Source organism: Gracilinanus agilis, chromosome 2 (assembly GCF_016433145.1).
Source record: "Gracilinanus agilis isolate LMUSP501 chromosome 2, AgileGrace, whole genome shotgun sequence".
NCBI lineage: Eukaryota > Metazoa > Chordata > Mammalia > Didelphimorphia > Didelphidae > Gracilinanus > Gracilinanus agilis.
The window spans coordinates 37,648,189-37,662,607 of NC_058131.1; the positions used below are offsets into that span (position 1 = coordinate 37,648,189).

General features: G+C 36.1%; 1 protein-coding gene across 1 annotated transcript in view; it reads right to left on the reverse strand.

The window, feature by feature from the left end:
• Window positions 1-209: 209 nt before the first annotated feature.
• LOC123233183 (zinc finger protein 11-like) overlaps window positions 210-14,419 on the reverse strand; it is a 61,278-nt gene continuing 47,068 nt past the window's right edge. Inside the window, exons 4-5 of the mRNA XM_044659334.1 lie at window positions 13,195-13,208; window positions 210-591 (exon numbers count right to left, since the gene is read on the reverse strand). Coding sequence (XP_044515269.1) covers window positions 210-591; window positions 13,195-13,208 — 396 coding nt within the window. The remainder of the gene's footprint in view (window positions 592-13,194; window positions 13,209-14,419) is intronic.

Consider the following 14,419-nt stretch of genomic DNA (forward strand, 5'->3'; position numbering starts at 1 on the left):
TTTCCCTTTCTGCAGAAGGCTTTCATACATTCATTTTATTTTTTTTTTATTTCTTCCCACTATGGCTTCACATTCATAATGTATGAGTCTCGACTCAAACCTAAAGACTCTCCTACATTCATAATATTTAAATAGGCCTCTTTCCAGAATGAATTGCCTTATGTGCTTCAAATTAAAACTGGTGACATTCATTTATATTTACAAGGTTTTTATCCAATATGGACTCTTTGATGACCTGTGAGCCTTTGATTACTGCTAAAGGCTTTCCCACATTTATTGCATTTATAGGGCTTCTCTCCAGTATGAGTTCTTTGATGTCGGGATAAATTTCTATGATTGTTGAAAGTTTTCCCACACTCATTATATTTGTAGGGTTTCTCTCCTGTATGAATTGCCTGATGTTGCATAAGGGATGAACTTTGCCTAAAGGCTTTCCCACATTCATTACAATGATAGGGTTTCTCTCCAGTATGAATTTTCAGATGTTGCATAAGTGATGAATTTTGCCTAAGGGCTTTGCCACATTCCTTACATTTATAGGGTTTCTCTCCAGTATGAATTCTTTGATGTACACTTAAGTAGCTATTACTACTGAAGGCTTTCCCACATTCCTTACATTTATGAGGCTTCCCTCCAATATGAATTCTTTGATGTCAGGATAGCTGTTGATTACTTATAAAGGCTTTTCCACATTCATTACATTTAGAGGGCTTCTCACCTGTATGAATCTTTTTATGTGTCTCAACATGGGCCATCTGCCTGAAGGTTTTTCCACATTCATTACACCTATGAGGTTTTTCTCCCGTATGGATTTTCTTATGTTGTGATAGCTGTTTGTTACTAATGAAAGTTTTCCCACATTCGTTACATTTATAGTTTCTCACCTGTATGGATTCTCTGATGCTGAATTAGGTAGCTCTTATTCATAAAGCCTTTACCACAGTCATTACATTTGAAGGGTTTCACTCCAGTATGAATTTTCTTATGTCAACATAGGTAGCTCTTACTGCTAAAGGCCTTCCCACATTCTTTACATTTGAAGGGTTTCACTCCAATATGAATTTTTCCATGTTTACTTAGATAGTGTTTATTGCTGAAGGCTTTCCCACATTCATTACATTTACAGGGCTTCCATCCTGCATTAATTATTTGATGCTGAATTACATAGCTATTATTCATAAAGCCTTTCCCACATTGATTACATTTGAAAGGTTTTACTCCAGTATGAATTTTTTTATGTTGTATTAGGTAGCTCTTACTGCTGAAGGTCTTTCTACATTCATTACATTTGAAGGATTTCACTCCAGTATGAATTTATTTATGCTGAAGTAGGTAGCATTTATTGCTGAAAGCTTTCCCACATTCATTACATCCAAATGGTCTTTCTCTAGTGTGAATTAACTTATGTTTAATTAAGTGTATTTCCTGGCAGAATGGTTTCCCACATTTCTTACATTTGTAGGGTATATTATTATTATGGATTTTTTTATGTTGATCTAAGGAATGTTTATTGCTGAAGATTTTCAAACATAGAATACATTCAAAGGCTTCTGTCCAGCATGAACCATCTTAGGAATTTTAAGGTGTTGTTTCTGCTTAAAGGCATTGCCACATTCATTACATAAATAGGATTTCTCTCCTCGGTGAATTTTCTTATGTACCAAAAGGTTTACAAATGAACTAAAGACTTTTTCACCTTCTTTGCATTTATGATCCTTCTCTCCAGTATGAGTTCTTTGATGTGTTGTAAGGGATTGTTTACTACCCTAAGCTTTCCCACATTCATTACATTCAAAAATGTTCTCCACATTCCTATAAACCATTTGAGATTCAAGAAATTGTGAATTGATGCTGCAGTCTTTGCTAAATTCATGATGTTTAGAGAGTTTTCCTTGAGTATACATTCTATGGTAATGAATTTGTTTTGAATGATGGATGAAGGGCTTCTTGCATTTATTATACTTAGGTAGTTTCTCTGATAAGCAGATTCTATTATGTTCACTTAGGCCTGAAAACAGATTGAAGTTCTTCCCAGGATTGTCATATTCTTGGAGACTTTTTTTTTTTCAGAAATTATCTGTTGTGTAAGAAGGCATGATCCCAGATGGCAGTTCAGTCCAAATGTATTATGCTCAGGAAGAAAATCTAGGGGTAAAAGGTATCAATATTCAATGCTCAAAGATAAAATGAATTCATACTATGTTTTAGATTCTGTCATAGTCATGAAGAAGAATGATTGTTAATCTGAAACAATTAGAAAAACATTCCTAGAAAGTAAGTGAAGCCCAAGTGCATAAGAAGATAGGAATAGAACATTTAATCTTCAGAGGACTTAATAAATGGCTTAATTAACAGAAAGTAAAAAGAAGTTAATTCTGCCAAATAGACATCTTAAACTAAAGAGAATCTCAGACTAAAAGAATTATTCGTTTTTTAAAAAGTATCAATCCCTAAAAAACAACATTAAATGAATGGGTTGTATATCATACACAATGAAGTTTATGTCCTTTAAGATATATGAAGTCAGGAGCAGCTGGGTGGCTCACTGAGTAGAATGCAAGGCCAGGAAAGGGAAGTATCAAGAGTTGACATCTAGCCTCAGATACTCCCTAGCTGTGTGACCCTGGGCAAGTCACTTATCCCAAATTACCTAGCCCTTACCAATCTTCTGCATTGGAACTGATACTCATTATCAATTCTAGGAAAATAAGATAAGGGTTTTTTTAAAAAATGAAAGAAAAGTTCATGAATACAGAACAGCTAGATAGCACAGTGGATGGAGAGCCCAGTCTGGGCTTAGGAGAACCTGGGTTCAAATCTTACCTCAGACAATTCCTAGTCTCAGACACAGCCATTTAACCCCAATTGCCTAGCCTTTGCTGCTCTTCTGTCTTAGATATACTAGGATAGAAGGTATGCGTTTTTAAAAAAAAGGATGCATGAAGAGGTAAATGATGGATAGAGAGGACAAGTGACAACATTTTTCTGGACAAGACGAAAAAATACACGTTGGATTAAAAACAGTCCAGCGAGTTTATAGTCAATTAAAAAGCTGAACTGAAAAAGTGTTTGAGTAAAATGGATATAAAAATAGATATAAAAAGGATATTAAAATGCCAGGACTTTTGTAAAAATTAAAATGAGATAATTTTTGCAAAGCACTTTGAAAACCTTAAAGCACTATATAAATGCTATTATCAGCATTATTATTGTTACTATAGCTTTTCATGATTTAAATAAATATATAATTAAGAAGTCTGCAGTCTGAATGTACACTGGAGCTAAGATCTGACCCTGAAGAATCTTAGGGATAATTTAAAAGAAAAAGTTTGGGAAATGAAAGTCTGGACTTCAGTACCTGTTACCACTAATTGAGTGACTATTGGCAAGTCATAATATCACAGATTCTCATTCTGCCTCCTCTCTATAAAGTGTAGATATTAATAAATTTACTACCTACCTCCCCTGGTGCAAAAGCCCTTTCTAAAACATAAAGTATTATATGTAAATAATCTGTAGATATTACCACAGCAAGGGGTGAGGATCTTAATTATTTTCCATGGAATAACAGGAATAAAAGGTAATTATATAGTATTTGAACAAAGGAAAGGGGACAGTTTAAATAGAAATGGTAAAAAATCCTATTTGTGGCATGAGGAGATAAATGGCAGTGAAAAGAGATGATTGGACTATAATAAAAAAAAGAGAGAAAACAAAGATTTATTTTCTTTTAGCAAATATCTATTTCTGAACAGAAGAAAACTTTGAAGAAGAGACTCTAAGGGTGAAAGAAGAGAAGAAATTATGAGAAAGTGCAAAAAAAAAAAACAGGAACCTGAATATAGACGGAAGGGTTAGTTTCACAAAAAATGAATACTACTTCTTCTGAGGCTATAGGGAAATAGGAAGGGGGGAAGATCAGGAGAATATAAAATCAGGAAGTAGCTAAAGAGGGAGAGCCATAATCCTTCTCCAAAGGATTGGAGGTCTTTTAGGATCATGTCCAGTCCAATATTCCATCCTTACTGACTAGTTGTGGTGCAATTTACAATCTTATATAACCATCTGTCTGATTTTTATTCACTCACCTACATAAATGCTTTTTAGGACTTCTCCCACTGGCAGCCATGGTGTTTCTCTTCTCTCCAACTGAGAAATCAAAAGTGGTTTGGAATCTGGAAGTCCTTGCTCATGAGGAAACATTTGAAAAGGTGCTGAGGACAGAGATGTTTAAGAATTCAATCTTAACCTTTTTCTCTTTAGAAAAATAGAGAGCAGGTTAATGCAAAGCCCTCTTAAGGATGCTATTATGGTTCAATCCCATCGAATACGGAAGATAACTGGCCAGATCTGAGTTAGGCTCAAACACAATTAGTTTATTTCAGCACATTATCTATAAAGACTATAGAATTTTTCATGTCTCCAAATAACTACTAGTGTAGGGTCTTGAGGGGAGAAGTCTTTTCTAAGCTCAAAGTGGGCAACATAATAAAGCTGACTTCCAGTTGTGAAAAAATCAAGGCCTTTCATCTGGAGATGAAACATCACATATCTTTACACCAAGGGATATGGGGGACTATCTACATGTATTCATGAGATATGTCTACACACCAAGTCATAAGTCAGCAAATCACCTGACACATCCCATAATTTTTAGGAAATGAGAATGTTAAATCACTTTAATGGTCAGACAAATCATGAGAGAAAAGCTATCCTTACCAAGAGAGACAAAGTTCTCATAGTTTTCAAGCATCACATCCCTGAAAAGATCCTTCTCAGCAGGATCCAAAAAGCTCCATTCCTCTTGGGTGAAGTCTACAATCACATCTTGGAATGTCAACAATTTCTGAAATATTCAAAAACATTCCCATGCACTCAAGAACCATTTTTTATGAGAAACATGAGGAAGACATGAAACTGATAGGACCTAAAGAGAGTTGTTCTCATAGAATCAAGGATTTAAAGTATTCCATGTCAAGTATTTCTTTACCATCCCCACTTTATACTAGACATTGTAAATTATAAATAAGTTTAATTTATGGTTCAAAGTCAACATTGCAAATCATTTTCCCCACTGAGACTCAAGTAAAACATTCAATTACTCTTTAAAAATTTAACATTTTATCAAATTAATAAGCATTTATTTCCTATCCCCCTACTCTTTTTTTCTTTTCTCCTTTATTATGAGTTTTCTATCTGAGAGGCTGTCTCTAAAATTTGGCCTCCCCCAATTTTCTGCCTTCCTTATATTCTTGGTAACAGTTGCTTTATTTGTATAAAAACTTTTCAATTTAATGTACTCAAAATTATCCATTTTACATTCCACAGTGTTCTCCATTTCTTAATGACTCAAATTCCTCACCTATCCATAACTCTAATAGCTGATATGTTCCGTATTCTACTAATTTACTTATATTTCCTTTTCTGTCTAGATCATGTATCCATTTTGATCTTATCTTAGTGAGTGGTATAAGATATTGGTCTATACCTAGTTTCAGTCATACTACTTTCCACTTTTCCCAACAACTTTTACCAAATGGTGATTTCTTATCCTTAAAACCTGAACTATGCTTTTGTCAAATACAAGGTTACTATATAATCTTTTACTGCTATTTGTTATATGTTCTGTTCTACTGATCTACCTTTCTATTTCTTAGCCAGTATCAGATAGTTTTGATAATTATTATTTTATAATACAATTTAAAATCTGATACTCCTAGACCTTCTTTTTTACTTTTCATTATTTCTTTTGATATTCTTAATATTTTATTCTTACAAATGAATTTTATTATTTTTTTCTAAATCAGTAAAATAATTTTTGTTATGTAAATGGGATGTCATTGAATAAGGAGATAAATTTAGGTAGGATTGTCATTTTAATTATATTAGCTCTGCCTATCCATGAACAATTAATAATTCTCCAGTTGTTTAGATCTTACTTTATTTGTGTAAAAAGTGTTTTATAATGATGATCATGTAGTTCCTGCGTTTCTTTTAGCACATATCCTCCCAGACATTTTATTCTATTGGTGTTTATTTTTTTCCCATGGTTACATGATTCTTGTTGTCTCTCTCTCTCCTCTTCCTTCCCCACTCCTGGAATTGACAAACAATTTCTCTGGGTTATACATATATTATCATTCAAAATCTATTTCCATATTATTCATTTTTGTAATAGAGTAATCTTTTAAAATCAAAACCCCAAATCATATAGCCATATAAACCAGTGATAAATCATGTTTTCTTCTGGATTTCTACTCCCACAGTTCTTTCTCTAGATGTAAATAGCATTCTTTCTCATAAGGCCCTCAGAATTGGCCTGGATCATTTTTGTAAGTAAGTAACAAAGTAATTTACATTTGATCATCCCACAACGTTTCAGTTATGTGTATAATATTCTCCTGGTTCTTCTCATTTCACTCCCTATTGGTTCATGGAGGGCTTTCCTGTTCTTATAGAAATCAAGCAGTTCATCATTCCTTATAGCACAATAGTATTCCATCACAATCCTATACAATAATTTGTTCAACCATTCCCCAATTGAGGGGCATCCCTTCATTTTCCAAATTTTTGCCATCTGTGGTTATTTTGAAAGAAGTATCACTTTCTATCTCTTCCTGTAGGATTTTATTAGTAATATATAGAAAAGCTGATGATTTGTTTGGGCTTATTTTATATCCTGATACTTTGCTAAAATTATTGATATTTTCAACTGACTTTTTAGTAGAATCTCTAGGATTTTCAAATATACTATCATGTCATCTGCAAAAAGAGATAGTTTCATTACCTCTCTGCCCATTTTTATTCTTTTAATTTCTTTTCTTCTCATTGCTATTGCTAGCATTTCTAATACTATGTTTTAAAAAATTGATAATCACAGACATTCTTATTTCACTCCTGATCTTACTGGGAAGTCTTCGAGCTTCTCCCCATTACAAATAATACTTGTTGATCGTGTTAGGTAGATGTTTCCTATTGTTTTAAGGGGAAAAAAGGTATACCTATACTTTCCAGTGTTTTGAATAGGAATGAGTGTTGTATTTTGCCAAAGGCTTTTTCTGCATCTATTTATGTAATCATATGGTCTTATCATTGAAAAAAGAAAAACCAAATCTGACAAAAAATATGCGCAATCAAGCAAAATATATTCCTACTATATATATTAAAGTCATGTCTCATTCTGAGACCAGAGTCCATCATCTTTTCATTAGGCGGTGGGTAATATTCTTCATCATCAGTATTCAGGAATTGTGGTTGGTTGTTATAATTGATCAGAGTTCTTAAGTCCTTCAAAGTCATCTTTATAATGTTGTCATTAGGGTATAAACTACCTAGTTCTGTTCCTTCCCTTTCATGAGTTCTATAAACATCTTCCAACATTTCTCAGAAACCATCCATTTCATCATTTCTTATGGATCAATCATGTTCCACTTTATAAGGAATAATTTGCTCAATCATTCTCCAACTGATAGATACTCTCTTAGCCCTATCTAAGGCCTACAGGGAATTGAACCGAGGAAGCCCAGATTAATGAGAGCTTATAAGTCTGTCACTGAACCTGTAGAACTTTACAGCTGGCTGACAGGATCTGAGTCCAACAACAATCTACTAGAGTTTCAAATAAGGTTAAGACCACATTTGTATTGCTCAAACCCAAACCCAAGTTATGAATTTATAGAGCTCAGACTAGGAGGGCAATGCTCAGAATATGACCTGGATAAATTGCTTTTGAGAGGATTGAAAGTTCACAAGTATCCAGCCTGAGCTGTCCCTGAGAGTCTGGAATAATTTGCAAAATGATAGCTTTTTTTCTTCATTGCCTATTCTAATTCCTTCAATTTCTTTATTCTTGTCTTATTGAATAATAGTGGTGATAATGGGCATCTTTGTTTCATCCCTGATCTTAATGGGAAGACTTCTAGCTTGTCCCCTTTTTGATAATGTTTATTGATGGTTTAAGATAGATACTACTTATTTTAAAGAAAGCTCCATTTATTCCTATACTCTCTAATGTTTTTAAAAGGAATGGGTATTATATTTTGTAAAAAGCTTTTTCTGCAGACAATCAAATGATTTCTGTTGATTTTGTTATTGATATGGTCAATTATGCTGATAATTTTCCTATATTGAACCAGCTCTGCATTCCTGCCATAAATAATGCCTGGTCATAGTTAATAACCCTTGTGATATATTGCTCTTTTAATATATTTTTTATCTCATTCACTCTGGCAGCTTTTTAATCATCCTTCAATATCTCCTTTCCCCAAACCAGAAGACTTTGGTTCACTTTACTGAGAAAATCAAGGCTCTTTGCTCTTAGTACCTCTTCTTTTCATTGCATGGCACCTTGAAATTATTTCAATAAAATCATTTCATGTAAGACTATAAAAAGAGAGGGGATACAAAGACAGAGGCTTTACATTCTGAAAGGGGAGATAGGAAGTACTCACATAAGGATTATAAATATTAAAAATGATAGAGGCTGGTATAAATATATATATTAGTACTTTAATTAAAGCCATGTTGATAGATAAAATCATTAGACCACGCGCTTGTAAGCATTCAAAACTGCCGCCTCCATACTGCCTCCTAGCCAAGCCCTACTCGCCAAAGAAGAGGCCACTCCCTCCTAACCCATGAGATTTAAGCGCTCCCCTGCGTCAAGACGTCGGAAACGGAAACCAGTTGGACCATGTTGGATCACGGGAAATGTAGTTTTGATACATTTCCCTTGTCCATAGAAATATATACATTTTTAGATGGTTTCTTCCAATTTCCTTTTTACAGGATCTATAATTAAAGGTTATTTCTAAGGGAAAAGCACTGTTAACTAGGGTAAACCAGAATGGCTTCATGTAAGAAATTAAACTAAAAATGACATCTGAAGTAAAACAGGAATCTCAAGAGGCAGAGGTGAGAAAGGAGTACATTCTGAGCTGTTCTAAGGGATGGAGAGGAAGATGGAAAATGGAATCACTAAAAGTGCTATGAAATGACCCAAAGAGTCCTTCTTCTGTTTGAACTCTGCAAAGATCTTATATCCATCATAAGGTAAAAGAAATATGAAAGAAATATGATTGGCATTCCTCCACCTTGTGGGCTGAGCTAGTTCTGTTCTTTAAAAGGTATTGAGTGGCTAATGCATAATATATAATAATGTACAATCATATTTCTTGCCTTCTGAATTTGGGGGATGGAAGGCACTTAAGAGTTGAAAATAAAATTTAATTTAAAAATAATAAAAGTATTGAGAAAATTGTTTTTAAAAAGGCTTGCTCGAGGATTCAGTTATTCTCTCTGCATTGGTGAACTGGACTGGAGGAGGAGTCTTTTTCTTGGATCCTGCAGTGGTGAGTGGAGTGATTCCTTCCTTGGTTCTTTGGTAAGGAGACCCACTCTGCTTCTTGGCACTCCAGTGGGACACTTCCTTCAACGTGAGTTCTAGTCAGATTCTTGGCTGTCTTAGCTTCGTGTGTACTGAAGGTTCTTGGTGGATTCTTCTGCCTCTCCTGGTTTTTTGGATTTCAGCTTCCTAATTAGAACTTTGGATTCTGGTGAGATTCACTTTCAGATTCACATTTGCTATCTGGAGACATTAAGATTAAACTTAGGGTATTTTTAGCTAGGCAGTACTTTCTGCTCCCTTTATCTACATTTTTCTATCGACATGTTAACTTTCACTCTTTCCACTTCTTTGTAAATAAAGCTGTTAAAAGTCATTTTGACTTAAGCTGTAATATTTTTAAATCGGCAACCACAGTACTACTTTAGAATTCTCATATATAGCATAAAACCTAAATTTAAATTTTTACACAGTACTCTCAAGAAATAAAAGAAAATAACTCCTTCCTCCTTCAGCCCTTGCCTCAATTTTTGGCACAATGATTCACCAGAGGGTTTGAGTAGGTCACAAAGGGGATTTATTAATATCAGGATTAATTAGAAGGAGAGAGAGGTTTAGGGTTTTGTAATAGCCACTAGGGAGAAGCTAAAGGTAGGGGAAGGGTCACAGGAGGGTTAGACTGAGAGAGAGCCTGCTCTCCCAGTCAGGAAGATTTGGTTGCTTTAAAGTAAAATATTTACTAGATCAATAAAATAAAGGATAGCTTCATTTAAGGATGTTCTACTTGCTTACAGAAAACTAAAGCCCACAATGTCTAAAACACCAAAGCAAAAACCACCCTTCCTCCCAAAGCCCAAAGGGAAATTCAGGAAAGATAACAGGGGTATAATACGGAGAGGTCAGGGAGAGGTCCAGAGAAATCAGCTAGGTTCAAATTTTGTCCAGAGACAAAAGCACAGGCCAAGGCAAAGCTGAAAGCCTCAGTTGGAACATCAGCTCTCTTCAAGCCTCGGACTCCAACTGACTTTTCTGTGAAGATTCTAAGACTTAACTGCCAGGATGTTTACAGTTGACTCTTACAAGAGCAAAAGCTTCTGTTGCATCCTTGCATTACACCAAGCAGCCCCTCCCCTCAAAGGGGAAAGGTAACATTGGCTAGTTAGCTCTCTAAACCTATAAATAATCTTCTCCTATATCTAAATAACTAAATAAAGATAACTGTGATATTGATTGAAGGTCAAATCAAGTAAAACAGGTTGGCAGCTAGGAACTAAAATGGCTTTGTTCAGATTCAAGCCTCAAGCCCCTCAAGAGCAACTTGGACCTAGGACACAGCAAACAGAGTCCCCTGCTTACTCCAAACCCAGGACTCAACTGCCTTTAACTGCCCCCTCTCTCAGAGTTCTTGGGGGACCCTATGGAATTCTGAGCTGTGGCCTGACCCCCTATCTCTGCAGTTAGAATTCCACTCTGCATTAATCCTTTCCTATCTTGCCAGTCTTCTACTTTGTTACCTAACATGTATTCCTCAGTCTGGTGACAGTGGTCTTTTGCCTGTTCCTCAAACAAGACACTCCATCACTCAGCTCCAGGCATTTTCTCTGGCTGTTTCATACATCTACAATACTTTCTCTCTTCACTCCAACTACTGACCTCCTTTGCTTTCTTTAAGTCCCAACTAAAATTACACTTTACATTGGAAGCTATGCATAACTCTTCTTAATTCTAGTGCCTTCCTTAATTATTAACTATTTCTATAATTTTATGAAATTATGTAGTCGCCAATATTATATCTGGAGTCAGAAATTTTTTTTACAAATATTTACAAAATGGAGAGGAAACAATAAAGTAGAGAAATGTGAAGAGGTTAGAGAGGTTATCTATCCTATCTTAACCCAGGCAGAGATTAATTAGCTCTCAACCAGGAAGGCTGGTAGTGAGTAACCATGTGGCTTCTCCAAAATGGAAGCTAGTCTCTCCAGACTAAACACCAAACTAGTGCAGTCACTGGATTAGAACAGGGCCTGGCACATAAAAAGAGCTTAATGTTTATTGATTGAGAGAGTTAGTCTATATCAACAATTAGAGAGTAAAGATATTCTTATACACCTTTTGGGGAATTAAGCACAGCAACCATACATTTACTAGCAGGCCTGGGAAAGAGGCTGTAGCCAGAGGCTGAGATACCAGGAGTGATTTATTACAATGGATACAAAAGGATGGTTCCTGCACAGGTACTGATCTTCTTGGGAACAGATCTCTCATACAAAGGGGGAAACTTCTAAGATAAAAAGGGTGACTGAGGATTTGAGCATTTCTATTACTACTTTTCAGAACACTTAATGGATGCTTGGTAATCCCTGTTTAGTCTAAAACAAAGTGTGAAAGAGAATTCTTTATTGTCTATTCTGAGTTAACACTAATTTAAGTACCTCATTAGATTGTGAAGACAGGATTAACTCTCTTTTATCCACCTTTTGATTGAATCAACACAAGCTTGAACTAGGTGGAGGAGCTAAAAAAACACTTAGTGAATTCCCACCCTCAGAAATTCAATCAGCCAAGTGAGTTGTTAGAAACTCCTTAGCAGATTTCAACTTCCATGGTCACTGTCCTGCTATCTATATCAACCAACACCTTTTCTGGGGTCTGATCAGCGTAGGCATCTGGTGCCTTAACTTGGTGTTCAGTTCATCCCACAGCACCAGTTCTGCTTACTAAAAGTAGCCCACTAGGTATTCACATTCCATAACTGGCTCCAAGCCAGCTAGGCAGGCTTCTTGCCCATTTAAAGTTTGGGAATAGGTTGAGATCCTTTTGGTTGCAAGACCTCTGTTATAATGATAATAACAGATAGTTTGGAGAAGCAGATAAATGTATCAGGGCCAATATTAGAGCTTCAAGTCAAAGGCCAGAGATTGACAGGCTTCAGTGAGGAAAGGAGGGGGCTAAACACTCCTGGCTCTCAAACCCCTCCCCCTCTAACTGCTACTGCTTCAGTTGGTAATGAAGATAGGAATAAGATTCTTCTGGTAAGTTTCTGTTATGGCTGAAAACCCCAATGATGTTCTTTTTCTTTAATTTATATTCCTCTCAGGTCAGTTAGAGGAGTATATAGAAGCTAGCAATCTAACTGTTGAAGGACAGAGGAGATCTTCTTAAGCTGGCAGCAGACAGGATTCAAACTAGATGTTCAGACTGAGTTGTATCTTTCCCAAATAATTATTGGCACAAATTTGAAGATAAAAAGTTATATTAGGACTTAACAAGAAAAACTAGAAAGGGTCAATGAGGGTTTTTGAATAAGAAAAGGAGACCCTGAACTATTAAAATGGAAGCTGCCCTTCCCCCTCACAGGAGGGATGAAGGCACTTAACTAAAACTGGCACTCTTCTTATTAATGAATATCTTTACTCTCTAATTGTTGATATAGACTAACTCTATTATACAGGCTAATCCTTATGTATAACCACACTGGCTATGCCACTATGGCCTCTCAAGTGGACCCCCAAGTATGGAGAGGTAAGCAGGGTGTCTGCTCACTTCCATCTCCACAAAATAACTGACTCCAACCCTTCTCAACTGCCCCCTCACCCAAAGTTCTCCAGGGGGGTCCCCTGGAATTCTGGGTGAGGCTATCCCTGTACCTTTGCAGGGATTCCATGCTTTGCATCTCCACACAACACCTCTAATTATTCACTTGACCAGATAAAACTGAATGAGGGTGGGGCTGGCTGATTGAGTTTCTGAGGGTCTGAATTCACTAAGTGGTTTTCAAGCTCCTCCACCTAGTTCAAGCTTGTGTTGATTCAATCAAAAGGTGGACAAAGGAGAGTTAATCCTGTCTTTACAATCTAGTGAAGTACTTAAGTTAGTGTTAACTCAGGATAGACAATAGAGTAAAGGATTCTCTTTCACAATCCCCCCTGTGATCCTTTGGGAGACTAGTCTCCCCAGTGGATCATTTGAAACTACAATAGTTAGAGATAAGAGGGAAATAAAAGAGAGAGTGAGAGAGCAAACCAATGTTTTCTAGGCACATTGACAATAAGCCATTTAGGGGGCAATCTCCTATGGCATACAAGTTTACGCTCAAAATACTTATGTTCAACCTCCCAAAGTTCAATCAGTTATATTCCAAAGTTTATGCTGGATCTTCTGATGCTGTGGAGGTTTCTTCAGGCATCTTCATGGTACCTTCTTCAAACAATTCATCTTCTATTTCTGTAGTTCCCAAACTTTTTTTAAACATTTATTAATATTCATTTTTAACATGGTTACATGATTCATGGTCCTACTTTCCCCTTCAACCCCCACTCTCCTCCCACCCATGGCCGATGCACATTTCCACTGGTTTTAACATGTGCCATTGATCAAGACCTATTTCCAAATTGTTGATAGTTGCATTGGTGTGGTAGTTTTGAGTCTACATCCCCAATCATGTCAGAATCAACCCATGTGTTCAAGCAGTTGTTTTTCTTATATGTTTCCTCTCCTGCAGTCATTCCTCTGAATGTGGGTAGCATTATTTACCATAAATCCCTCAGAACTGTCCTGTGTCATTGCTTTCTGCTGGTACAGAAGTCCATTACATTCGATTTTACCATAGTATATCAGTCTCTGTGTACAATGTTCTTCTGACTCTGCTCCTTTCACTCTGCATCAGTTCCTGGAGGTCTTTCCAGTTCACCTGGAACTCCTCCAGTTTATTATTCCTTTGAGCACAGAAGTATTCCATCACCAGCATATACCACAATTTGTTAAGCTATTCCCCAATTGAAGGACATACCTTCGTTTTCCAGTTCTTTGCCACTACAAAAAATGCAGCTATAAATATTTTCATATGAGTCTGTTTATTTATGATCTTTTTGGGGTAGAAACCCAACAATGGTATGGCTGGATCAAAGGGCAGACATTCTTTTATAGCCCTTTGAGCATAGCTCCAAATTCCCAGCCAGAATGGTTGGATCAGTTCACAACTCCACCAGCAATGCATTAATGTCCCAATTTTGCCACATCCCCTCCAACATTCATTACTCTCCCCTTCTTTCATTTTAGCCAATCTGCTAGGTGTGA